The sequence below is a fragment of the Staurois parvus genome, unplaced genomic scaffold (assembly GCF_062004578.1).
Source record: "Staurois parvus isolate SC_StPar_1 unplaced genomic scaffold, SC_StPar_1.0 ptg001234l, whole genome shotgun sequence".
Lineage (NCBI taxonomy): Eukaryota > Metazoa > Chordata > Amphibia > Anura > Ranidae > Staurois > Staurois parvus.
In genome coordinates, this window is record NW_028319030.1 from 65,359 (window position 1) to 79,170 (window position 13,812).

Genomic DNA, 13,812 nt, shown 5'->3' on the forward strand with positions numbered 1-13,812 from the left:
TCAGGTCATTTGGCTCGACAGCGGGCACCGCGTCATCTGGCAAGGCAGTGGGCACCGAGTCACCAGGCATGACAGCGGGCACTGGGTCATCAGGCGTGATAGGATCATCAGGCTCGATCAGTTCATCAGGCTGGGTACAGACATCAGGCTGGGTAGAGACATCAGGCTGAAGTGTGGGTGCCGAGGCACCAGGCTGAACCACGGAAGGCAGGTTCTCAGACGGCAGGCTCACCAGTTTGGATACTGGCAGGATGGTATTGGTTGGAAAGAATTTTCACTTTTTTCTGGTTTTAACTACTGGAGCACTGCAAGTAAACGCAGGTCTGCAAACGAATGGAGCAGCTGAGGACAGAGAAGAGCTGGAAGATGGAACAGAGGAGGGAGCAGCCGCCACAGAGGACCTCTCCACAGGGCCAAAGAAAGGATAGGTGCAGCGAGTGGGAGCAGGGGACTGGTATGTGGTAGTTAGCAGAGTATACTGGGCCGTCACTGGGGGTGCTGTCGGGGATGCAGGAAGAGTGCCTTGAGCAGAGGAATGACGTTGCAAGCTGACTGAGGCTGGGTGCAACAAGTCTGACCATGTCTGCAGTACGGGTTGAACAAAGCTCAGCTTACACAAAGCCTGTCTGGTCAAAGACTGCACTGTGTTTATACAATCCCTTAATACCTGTTGTGAACATGCAGCATAATGCTCCAAGAAGCAATCCACATCATCCTCTAATAACCATACCAGGGACTCTACTTGGTCTGCACTAAATGGTGGCAAAAAGTCATTCCTGCTTTCAGGGGTACCGGATGAAGCCAACTCTACACAAACCTGAATCAAAGGTTGCACCTCAGAGAACACTGTGCCCTGATCTACTAGAACATGAGCGAGCCGTATACATTCTAGCAGTTGATCCCGGGGATACTCCTTCAGAGTCTGATAAGCATATTCTCTGTCATCAAAAACCAGCAGCGACAAATACACAACCTCATCCAGATCCATCCTTCCCAGCAACAAGCCAAGATGGCTTCCCTGTGCAGCCACTTCTGGTCAGGATTGGCCTTGGTGTAATCATGTCAGGGCTCCAGGGTATGACCAGAGGTATGTGAACTGACGCAGGGAAACGCAGGCTTCAGATATGTTATAAACAATATAATTTATTAACACTAACAATACATAAACGCAGTGCAATACTAAAACATAACACAGTGCAAACAAACCAAACCACCCACAGATAACAATACATACAATGCAAGCGTCGTCAGGCAGGCCGGGTCAATAACAAATGGGCAGGTAGGAACAGGAGGAGCAGGCAGAGAGTAGTCAGGTCACGAGCCGGGTACAGCAACTAACGGGCAGGTAGGTACAGGGGGTCAGGCAGAGAATGGTCGGGGTCACAAGCCAGGGATCAAACAGGAGAAGTCAGCAGATCAGGCAGGGTCAGCAACAAATCAGTCAGACAGGGACAGGGATGCAGGTAACAAGATACAGGGGCCCATAGAAAAACACACACCAAGGCACAGACTGCAGGTCTGGCCATCCCTTAAATACACCTGTAATCAGCCTCAGGTGTCTTGGCTGACTGCAGGGTTGAGTCTCTGATTGCTGAGAGCACCCGCTGGCCAGCCCTGGTACTGCAGCCCACAAGGCAGGTGAGTCCCACCATTATTGGCAAGTCCATTCCTGACACCTTGCTTTGTGCACTGGTGTGCAGTCATGTTGGAACAGGAAGGGGCCATCCCCAAACTCCTCCCACAAAGTTGGGAGCATGAAATTGTCCAAAATGTCTTGGCATGCTGACACCTTAAGAGTTCCCTTCAAAGGCCAAGTCCAACCTCTGAAAAACACCCCCACACCATAATCCCCCCTAATCCAAACTTTACACTTGGCACAATGCAGTCAGGCAAGTACCATTCTCCTGGCAACCGCCAAACCCAGACATGTCCATCAGATTGCCAGCTAGAGAAGCATGATTGGTCACTCCAGAGAACACGTCTCCACTGCTCTAGAGTCCAGTGGCAGCGTGTTTTACACCACGGCATCCGGCATTTTGCATTGCACTTGACGATGGAAGGCTTGGACGCAGCTGCTCGGCCATGGAAGCTCTCTACGCACTGTTGTTGTCCTCATCTGAAGGCCACACCAAGTTTGGAGGTCTTTAGCTATTGACTCTGCAGACAGTTGGTGACTTCTGCGCACTTCACCATGCTCTGACTCCGCCCTGTCATGTGACGTGGCCTACCACTTGGTGATTGAGTGGGTGTTGTTCCCAGTTGCTTCCACTTTGTTATAATCCCACTAACAGCTGAGCGTGGAATATTTAGTAGATAGGAAATCTAAACTTGGTATGCCCGACCCATCAGCACTACGTCCAAAAATAATCGTTAAAGTAAAATGTCCTGCCTTGCCTCTCATCCTCTGGGGGTCAATCACTGTTGGTCTAAGCAAGCGTTGGCATGGGTAGCTCACAATACCATTATTACTTAAATTTATACTGATGTAATAGAGTTTGACTATGATGTCATTCATTTCTCCATGTTTTTATTTTTGGTACCAATGTAGTCTTTTGAACATATTGTACTTTGAGCCCTTCTTTCTTTACAGTTTCTCCATTTCTTTGAACCCGCAAAGAAGCCAGTTGGGTGAAATGAAATTGGATCTAATATATATTTTTTACCACTATCCTGGACTTTCATCCATTACACGGATGACCTTTATATCATGGTCTGGTGTTGTCATATATCTGGAGAGTGAGATATGGGATTTGCTGTACTGAAGGGCTCCCTCCCTCATTTTTTATTTTATGGGAGGTTTTATATGTTGTTATAGGCAATAAAATCTTTTTGTGAAAATGAATGTGTAAAATTGTTTTCATCCTGAGGGTACCCAAGCACCTTTAAAGTCCTTCACTTTTTTGCTTTTTTACTTATATAGCAGCAAGGAAATGTCACGGATGGACTTATTGCCCAGGTGACCACCTATGACAGGACCACGCTTGGAGTCACTGAGCTCCTGAGAGCGACCCATTCTTTCACCAATGTTTGTAGAAGCAGTCTGCATGCCTAAGTCATGATTTTATACACCTGTGTCCATGGAGGGGATTGGAACACCTGAATCCAATGGTTTGGAAGGGGGGGGAGCAATACTTTTGGCAATATAGTGTGTATATATTATATATATTTGCCCACTCATACAATTTAAATACAATGTTTCATTTCTGTAATATCTGTCCTTACCTAGGGTTTTGGACAATTTTTCCAGCTCTTCATCATATAAGGAGTCCATGACGTCGGTTACATTGACGCGTCCTCTTGTCTTTGAGTGATATAAAATGGCAAAAGTGTAATTCTGTGGCTGGATTTGGGCATTATTACGGATCAAGATGGATTTGACATCCCCCTCCCACAGGAAGGTGCAGAGGAAATCTATTAGCCATTGATAGGTTGTTTGAGACTCCCTAGAGAAAATACCGACGGTCATGGCGATTCTGCAGAGATGGAGACAAAATCCAGAATAATAATGAGTAAGAAATAGCAGCATGGAATACAATTCAGCCATTGCCCATCTATCTACAGTCAGTTAAATGGACAACATCTATGATTGAGATATATATATATGTATTAATGGGATTTATTTGTTATATTCATTTATATTTATTTGTTATTAACCACTTGAGCTCCAGAGGATTTACCCCCCTTAATGACCACGCCTTTTTTTGCTGTTTGGCGCTGCACTAATTCAAATGATAATTGCGCGGTCATGCAATGCTGTACCCAAACAAAATTTACGTCCTTTTTTTCACACAAATAGAGCTTTCCTTTGGTGGTATTTGATCACCTGTGCGCTTTTTATTTTTTGCGCTATAAACAAAAAAAGCACAACAATTTTGAAAAAAAACAATATTTTCTACTTTCAGCTATAAAAAATATATCGTAAACTCAAAGTTAGTCATAAATTTAGACCAAAATGTATTCTGCTCCATGTTTTTGGTAAAAAAAATCCCAATAAGTGTATATTGATTGCTTTGTGTGACAGTTATAGCGTCTACAAACTATGGTATAGATACTGTAATTTATTCCTTTTTTTGCTATACAGCGCTGCACTAATTCAAATGATAATTGCGCGGTCATGCAATGCTGCACCCAAATGAAATTTACGTCCTTTTTTTCACACAAATAGACCTTTCTTTTGATGGTATTTTATCACCTGTGCGCTTTTTATTTTTTGCACTATAAACAAAAAAAACACGAAAATTTTGAAAAAAAACAATATTTTCTACTTTCAGCTATAAAAAAATATATCGTAAACTCAAAGTTAGTCATAAATTTATGCCAAAATGTATTCTGCTCCATGTTTTTGGTAAAAAAAATCCCGTGCATTAGCGGGCAAACTGGCGCTATATGGGAGGGGCGCTAACACTATCGGAAGTCACCAGTGACACTAATACAGTGATCAGTAAAAATCTGTTCACTGTAATCAATGGCACTGGTGACAGGGCAGTGAAGGGGTTAACTGGGGGGGGGGGGGGCGATCAAGGGGTTAACTTGCATTACTGGTGTACTGGCGGGCAAACTGGCGCTATCTGGGAGGGGCGCTAACACTATTGGAAGTCGCCAGCGACACTGATACAGTGATCAGTAAAAATCTGTTCACTGATCGATGACACTGGTGACAGGGCAGTGAAGGGGTTAATTCGGGGGGGGGGGATTAAGGGGTTAGACGGGATTACTGGTGTATTAGTGGGAAATCTGGCGCTATATGGGAGGGGCGCTAACACTATCGAAAGTCGCCAGCGACACTGATACAATGATCAGTAAAAATCGGTTCACTGATCAGTGACACTGGTGACAGGGCAGTGAAGGGGTTAACTGGGGGGGCGATCAAGGGGTTAAACGGGATTACTGGTGTACTGGCGGGCAATCTGGCGCTATCTGGGAGGGGCGCTAACACTATCAGAAGTCGCCGGCGACACTGATACAGTGATCAGTAAAAATCGGTTCACTGATCAGTGACACTGGTGATAAGGCAGTGAAGGAGTTAACTGGGGGGGGGGATTAAGGGGTTAAACGGGATTACTGGTGTACTGGCGGGCAATCTGGCTCTATCTGGGAGGGGTGCTAACACTATCGGAAGTCGCCAGCGACACTGATACAGTGATCAGTAAAAATCGATTCACTGATCAGTGACACTGGTGACAGGGCAGTGAAGGGGTTAACTGGGGGGGGGATGATCATGGGGGTTAAATGTGTCCTAGAGTGGGTAGAGTGTTCTAACTGTGGGTATGTGCTGTTTTACTCACTGTTAGTATGTCTTCTTCTCTGTCTGGAACGGAATGTGTCCAGGCAGAGAAGAATGACATCATATCCTGTCCTGTGTAAATGTCAACACAGGACAGGATAGGACAGGGACCGATCATCTGATTTCATCCAGACATCACTGGCTGAAATCGAATGATTGATCCCTCCGGGATCAAATGGTGTCACCCGCAGGTCGGCGGGAGCGCACGCGCGCGCCCCCTGCCGGCGAAAACGTCGGGAGCGCGGAACCCGTTTTAAAATGTGGTTTTGCGCCCCAGTGCCGCCCTGCACACATATATATACAGTGGCAGGGCGGCAAGTGGTTAAAGATTATATTTATTTATGTGAATGTATTTTATTTAATTTATTCTATGTATTTACATTTAATTGTTGGGATTTTTTTACTTATTATATTTATTTACATTTATTTGTTGATTTTAAATATGTATATATTAGCTCTGGAAGATGGCAGTTTATGACAAAACGTGTCGAGTGGAGCCTCCCTTCTGACGTTATCATGTTGTCCGCCATCTTGGATTATCCATATGAAACGACTGATGCCCTCTTTTTTCCAGTGTTTTGTAAATGTGATTCTACTTGCTTATTAAAATTATTTGGTTTACTACACTATGAGAGGCACTTTTTATTTTACATGAGCCAACCTTGATATCAACACCAGAATGGAATCTGAGTGGAACGTGGGGTCCCGGATAGAGTTTAGGAGTCGGGATGGAGTTATGTTCATATAGAGCATATTAGGACCCCCTATAACTAAGGGGTCTGTCAGTCTGGTAAGCCTCTGATTTTACTATACGGTGGTGGCCATTCACATTGGTGGTTTGATGGAATGAAGATTTTCATTATTGATTGCAAGATCCAGGATATCGATTTGCACTCATGTGGACTATTTGTGAAGGATTTCACTTATGTGGATTTTGATCATTTTCTTGTTTTTTACATGGATATTTGTGATTGATTTCACGTATTTCGTCTTCAGCACTTTATTGTTTATTAGTGTATTTACTCATGTTCACCTATTTAACACTTTACTCACACTTAGCGCACCACTAAATTATCTGTATATGCTAGTTGAGAGGGGATATCCTGAGTGTGTTTGCAGCTTTGCACTACATGAGTGTGGAATATCTGCGCAGTTTATTTTATTTATAAATATATATATATATATATAACTTATTTATATTTTAAATTAATATAATACATAAAAACAAACAAAACATATATACCAAATATTTGTTGTTAAAGATTAAATAAATGTAAATGCATAGAATAAATACATACATATTAATAAATATAATCTTTATTTATATGTTTGTCTTTATTTATTAATCTTTATTTATTTATATATGTATTTAATGTATTTATTCTGTGTATTTACATTTAATTTTTGACATTTATTTATTTATTTATTATATTTATTTATATTCATTTGTTGATTTAAAAAAAAAAAAAAAATATATATATATATATATATATATATATATATATATTTATTTTATTTCAGGTACTTATATAGCGCCATCAATTTTACATATATTGTACATTCACATTAGTCCCTAACCCTCAAGGGGTGTACAATCTAAGGCCCCTAACTCACATTCATACATACACATACTAGGGACAATTTAGACAGGATCCAATTAGCCTATAGGAGTGTGGGAGGAAACCCACACAGGCACAGGGAGAACATGCAACACTCCAGGCAAGGACTGGGATTCGAACCAACAACCCGAGTACTGCCAGGTGGAAGTGCTAACCATTTAACTATATATATATATATATATATATATATATATATATATATATATATATATAAAATTTATTCATATTTTAAATTAATACAATACATTTAAGAAATACCAAATAAGTCCCAACAAATCAATCTAAACAAATTTAAGAAATATATATATATATATATATATATATATATATATATATATACACATATATATCAGAGAGAGAGAGATGTGTGTGTATATATATATATATATATATATACACATGAACTTTTGCACAATATTCTAATTTTTCGAGTTTCACCTGTATATATATACAGGTGAAACTCGAAAAATTAGAATATCGTGCAAAAGTTAATTTATTTCAGTGATGCAACTTAAAAGGTGAAACTAATATATGAGACTCATTCCATGCAAAGCAAGATAGTTCAAGCCGTGATTTGTCATCATTGTGTTGATTATGGCTTACAGCTCATGAAAACCCCAAATCCACAATCTCAGAAAATGAGAATATTCCATCCAATCAATAAAACACGGATTGTACATAGAACAATATCGCACCTCTGAAAAGTAGAAGCTGCATATGTACTCAGTACTTGGTTTGGGCCCCTTTTGCAGCACTTACTGCCTCAATGCGGCCTGTGGCACTGCTGAGGTGTTATGGAAGACCAGGATGCTTCAATAGCGGCCTTCAGCTCTTCTGCATTGTTCAGTCTCATGTCTCTCATCTTTCTCTTGGCAATGCCCCATAGATTGTCTATGGGGTTCAGGTCAGGCGAGTTTGCTGGCCAATCAAGCACAGTAATCCCACGGTCATTGAACCAGGTTTTGGTGCTTTTGGCAGTGTGGGAGGTGCCAAGTCCTGCTGGAAAATGAAGTCAGCATCCCCATAAAGCCCGTCTGCAGAAGGAAGCATGAAGTGCTCCAAAATCTCCTGGTAGACGGCTGCGTTGACCCTGGACTTAATGAAGCACAGTGGACCAACACCAGCAGATGACATGGCTACCCAGAAACTTTATACTGGACTTCAAGCATCTTGCAGTGTGGGCCTCTCCATTCTTCCTCCATACTCGGGGTCCTTGGGCCTCTCCATTCTTCCTCAATACTCGGGATCCTGGGGCCTCTCCATTCTTCCTCCATACTCGGGGTCCTTGGGCCTCTCCATTCTTCCTCCATACTCGGGGTCCTTGGTTTCCAAATGAGATGTAAAAGTTGCTCTCATCAGAAAAGAGGACTTTGGACCACTGAGCAACAGACCAGGTCTGTTTTTCTTTAGCCCAGGTAAGACGCTTCTGACGTTGTTTGTTGTTCAGGAGCTGCTTGACAAGAGGAATACGACATTTGAAGCCCATGTCTAGGATCCGTCTGTGTGTGGTGGCTCTTGATGCACTGACTCCAGCCTCAGTCCACTCCTTGTGAAAGTCCCCAACACTTTTGAATGGCCTTTTCCTGACAATCCTTTCCAGGCTGCGGTCATCCCTTCTGCTTGGGCACCCTTTTCTTCCACACTTTTCCCTTCCACATAACTTTCTATTAATGTGCTTTGATACAGCACTTTGGGAACATCCAACTTCTTTTGCAATTACCTTTTGAGGCTTTCCCTCCTTATGGAGGGTGTCAGTGATGGTGTCAGGTCAGCAGTCTTTCCCATGATTGTGATTCCTACTGAACCAGACTGAGAGACCATTTAAAGGCTCAGGAACCCTTAGCAGGTGTTATGGCTGAATGAGCTGATTAGAGTGGGACACTTTGAGCCGAGAATATTCCACCTTTTCACAATATTCTCATTTTCTGAGATTGTGGATTTGGGGTTTTCATGAGCTGTAAGCCATAATCATCACAATGATGACAAATCACGGCTTGAACTATCTTGCTTTGCATGTAATGAGTCTCATATATTAGTTTCACCTTTTAAGTTGCTGCACTGAAATAAATCAACTTTTGCACCATATTCTAATTTTTCGAGTTTCACCTGTATATATATATGTTACATTTATTAAATTTGTTTAGATTTATTTGTTGGGATTTATTTGATATCTTGATTTATTTGTTTTTTTTATTTATTATATTTATTGATCGATTCATTTATTTATATTTATTGTTGTGATCAGGGGCGGACTGACAACTCATGGGGCCCCCGGGCAATAGGGGATCATGGGGCCCCTGTGTCCTTGCCCAAACTCAAAAAAGCCTATGAAAAAGGTACCAGAGGCATCTCATGGGGCCCCCTACTGACCCCGGGCCCTCGGGCAGTGCTCGAGTTCCCAAATGGTCAGTCCGCCCCTGGTTGTGATGTATTTATTATTTGTATTTCATTGTTGCTTTTTATTTATTATATCAATTTATATTTATATTTTGATTTTTAGTTATTATATTTGTTTATATACAACATATTTGTTGTTGTTTATTTACTGGGTGACTTGCAGATTTTTCTCAACTAATTTTTGGAGTCTTTTGCAAAATAATGACCAGATTCTGAGTGCACCAGTTTTAGTAATCCCCCCCCCCCCTTTTGCAGAACTTGCTATGGCCTTTCTGAAAGAAGTGAACTTCCTATAAGCTGGGAATACTGTCACCCCCTCTTACTTACACCTCCACCCCTCTTTCTGTGTCCTCGCTTCACCTGTGTGGTCTGGGAGCCTGGGATGTCCATATTTGGTGTCCTGGGGTGACGTTTCCTCCTCCACTGTATCTATGGAGAAGCAAAGGAGCCACCCTTAGACGGCAGCATTGTCACCCGGAGGGGAGGGTAAGAGTTAGATGGATGAGCAGATTTGGATGGATTCTATTGGTCCTGGTTCCCACCTATGCCTTTTATAGTGTGTTTTGCAGAGTACACTTTGATGGGACTTTACACTCTATGGCACTAAAAGTCACATCAAAAGTAGTGCAAGAACATTTCCAAAGTCACTGCTTTGATGCCACTTTGAGTGCCAGAGAGAGTCTGTCGCACTCAATACTTTTAGTGACACCCCCTCCCCCCCAAACCCAAAAAATGCATAAAAAACACACCGCAAAATGCACCAGATAAATCGCAACACACATAGGTGTGAACCAGGCTGTAAGCTGCAGCAACCAATATTTTATTTCCTTTTGGGATAAAGGTTTAATGCACTGCTAAAAAAAAATTCAAGGAAGACTTTGAAAACCCATCAGATCTCAATGGGGAGGAATCTCCTGCTGGATCGCTATACTGACATGGACGGGGGATGTGTGAGGAACGTAAGGACGCCCCATTGTTTGATGGAGATGAAAATGATCGACCTACAGAGGACTGAATTCAAAGACACCCCGAAAATCAAAGCGAAGAAATGATACAGCAGGCGAGTCCATTTTGCTGAAATGTTTGTATGGCTCCCACGTGCTTGTATGCATGCCTGACAGGGGGAGGGTCCTAATGAGACCACGGATGGTGTCCTGGGGGATTTCCTCCCAGATCTGGACCAGGGCATCACTGAGCTCCTGGACAGTCTGAGGTGCAACCTGGCGGCATCGGATGGACCCAAACATGACATCCCAGAGGTTTTCTATTGGATTTAGGTCAGGAGAGTGTGGGGGCCATTCAATGGTATCAATTCCTTCATCCTCCAGGAACTGCCTGCATACTCTTGTCACATGAGGCCAGGCATTGTCGTGCACCAGGAGGAACCCAGGACCCACTGCACCAGGAGGAACCCAGGACCCACTGCACCAGGAGGGACCCAGGACCCACTGCACCAGGAGGGACCCAGGACCCACTGCACCAGTGTAGGGTCTGACAATGGGTCCAAGGATTTCATCCTGATACCTAATGGCAGTCAGGGTGTCATTGTCTGGCCTGTAGAGGTCTATGTGTCCCTCCATGGATATGCCTCCCCAGACCATCACTGACCCACCACCACAACAGTCATGCTGAACCATGTTACAGGTAGCAGAACGTTCTCCACGGCTTCCCCAGACCCTTTCACGTCTGTCACATGTGCTCAGGGGGAACCTGCTCTCATCTGTGAAAAGCACAGGGTGCCAGTGGTGGACCTGCCAATTCTGGGGTTCAATGGCAAATGCCAATCCAGCTCTATGCTGGGCAGTAACATGCCTGCAGTCTCTGACCATCTCCTGTACTATGTCTGCAGTCTCTGACCATCTCCTCTAGTCTGTCTGTAGTCTCTGACCATCTCCTGTAGTCTATCTGTAGTCTCTGACCATCTCCTGTAGTCTGTCTGTAGTCTCTGACCATCTCCTGTACTATGCCTGCAGTCTCTGGTCATCTCCTGTGGTGTGTCTGCAGTCTCTGACCATCTCCTGTACTGTGTCCGCAGTCTCTGGTCATCTCCTGTGGTGTGTCTGCAGTCTCTGGTCATCTCCTGTACTGTGTCCGCAGTCTCTGACCATCTCCTGTACTGTGTCCGCAGTCTCTGACCATCTCCTGTAGTGTGTCTGCAGTCTCTGACCATCTCCTGTACTGTGTCTGCAGTCTCTGGTCATCTCCTGTACTATGTCTGCAGTCTCTGACCATCCCCTGTACTGTGTCCGCAGTCTCTGGTCATCTCCTGTAGTGTGTTCGCAGTCTCTGGTCATCTCCTGTACTATGTCCGCAGTCTCTGACCATCTCCTGTACTGTGTCCGCAGTCTCTGGTCATCTCCTGTACTGTGTCTGCAGTCTCTGGTCATCTCCTGTACTGTGTCTGCAGTCTCTGACCATCTCCTGTATCATGTCTGCAGTCTCTGACCATCTCCTGTACTGTGTCCGCAGTCTCTGGTCATCTCCTGTACTGTGTCTGCAGTCTCTGACCATCTCCTGTATCACAAACCTCCCAACATTTGCAGAAAAATGGTTGGTAACTCCCCCCCCTTTTGTTTTGTTTTTAATAACCATTCGTTTTCCTTCAGAATCTGAATTGTAATAATCTGGAGGTTGGTGGAAGGTTTGGTGCAGGAAAACGCCTTTGATATTTAAATGCCTTTACATGCCCGGGGTCATACTGGTGGGATTTGGGAATTGAAATGGCACCTGAAATGGCATCTAATGAATGTGAATGTTGGCGTGTTCACACGTGCGAATTGCTGCGGCGCCATTTCTAGAATAGTTCTTGCGTGACTTTTTCTGCAGTTTTGTTGCAATTTCACATACTCAGAATATAATGGAGATCGCTCTGCAAATTGCAATAAATCATTGAAAATCTTCACAAGTCGCAATAAAGTCTTCATAAATCGCGCTGAAATTGCACACAAATCGCACGATTTTAAATTGCAGCGATGTGACCGGGACTAATGCAGAGTTCTATACATCCGACCATAAAGAGGGACAACCGACGAGGACGGAGGGACTGGTTTCATCCCAACCAGGGACAGTCGGGGGGCATTAAATACAGTGAATATTATCTGCCGTCTTTTCATGGATTCAGAAGCCATAGATGACCCCCCTCCCCCCCCACGCTCTCTACTAAGGTGACCACTTCTGCTCTATAGACCGGTCATTAGTTCTGGGGAGACTTTGCAGGGACCTCGGATACTTGTAGGGGGAGGGGGGAACTTTGTGGCATAAAATCTGGTGCAGCTCTGCATAGAAGCCAATCAGCTTGCAGGTTTTATTGTCAAAGCTTCATTGAACAAGCTGAAGGTAGAAGCTGATTGGCTGCCATGCACAGCTGCCCCCCCACCCCCGGGTAGTGTCACCATACAGAAATATTTACATTGTGATCATATAGATACAATGTAAAGTTATTTTTTCCATTTGCATGCAATAAGTAAAAACAGGACCTGATGGGATGAAGATCTTCCAGGAAGATTCCAGAACCCAATATTGTCCTCCGAAATACCAAACCAAACCCCCTATAGACAGAGAGAGAGGAGCCGTACCTGATCTATGGTGTCAGTCCTGGAAACTAACATTGCAGTCCTTCCTCCTTCCATCACATGACACCAACATTCCACCAATTTACTTTCACATTCACTTTTGTTAACCCTTCTGTAATCCTGACTGTGTGCAGTGACACCATGCATAGGAGGTGACACCCAGCGTTGTACTATTATTATTCAGGATTTATGGCACCAACAGTGTGCTCAGCGCTGTACAATATAACGGGAGACAATACAGCAACAATACAGTTCAATACAAGAAGGATAGGAGGGCCTGATCCTGGGAGCTTACAATCTAAGATCTGATGTTTGGGACATTTATGGGCAAGTTCACCTCCTGCGGGGTCCGTTCACTGAGGAATATTCCATGCAATACATACAAAAAGAAGGAAGATGAGACAAATCATGAAAGTCAATTCACAAAAAAAGAACACACACATACACATACACACACTACACACACACTACACACATACACACTACACACATACACACTACACACATACACACTACACACATACACACTACAAACATACACACACATAAAAAAAGAACACACACATACACATACACACACTACACACACACTACACACATACACACTACACACATACACACTACAAACATACACACACACACACACATACAAACTACACACATACACACTACACACATACATACAAACTACACACATACATACACACACATATACACACACATACACACTACACACACACACACACACATACACACTACACACTACACACATACACACACACACACACACACACACTACACACATACACACTACAAACATACACACACACACACACACACACACACATACAAACTACACACATACACACTACACACATACATACAAACTACACACATACAAACTACACACATACACACTACACACATACACACATATACA

General features: G+C 43.4%; 1 protein-coding gene across 2 annotated transcripts in view; it reads right to left on the minus strand.

Annotated features, from left to right (window-relative positions):
- Window positions 1-12,925, minus strand: part of LOC149437972 (uncharacterized) — a 36,024-nt gene extending 23,099 nt beyond the window's left edge. For both annotated transcript variants that reach the window (XM_089660378.1, XM_089660377.1), the window contains exons 1-2: window positions 12,876-12,925; window positions 3,223-3,473 (exon numbers count right to left, since the gene is read on the minus strand). In XM_089660378.1, the coding sequence (XP_089516504.1) occupies window positions 3,223-3,466 (244 nt within the window). In that variant the 5' untranslated portion in view covers window positions 3,467-3,473; window positions 12,876-12,925. The remainder of the gene's footprint in view (window positions 1-3,222; window positions 3,474-12,875) is intronic.
- Between the last annotated feature and the right edge of the window lie 887 nt (window positions 12,926-13,812).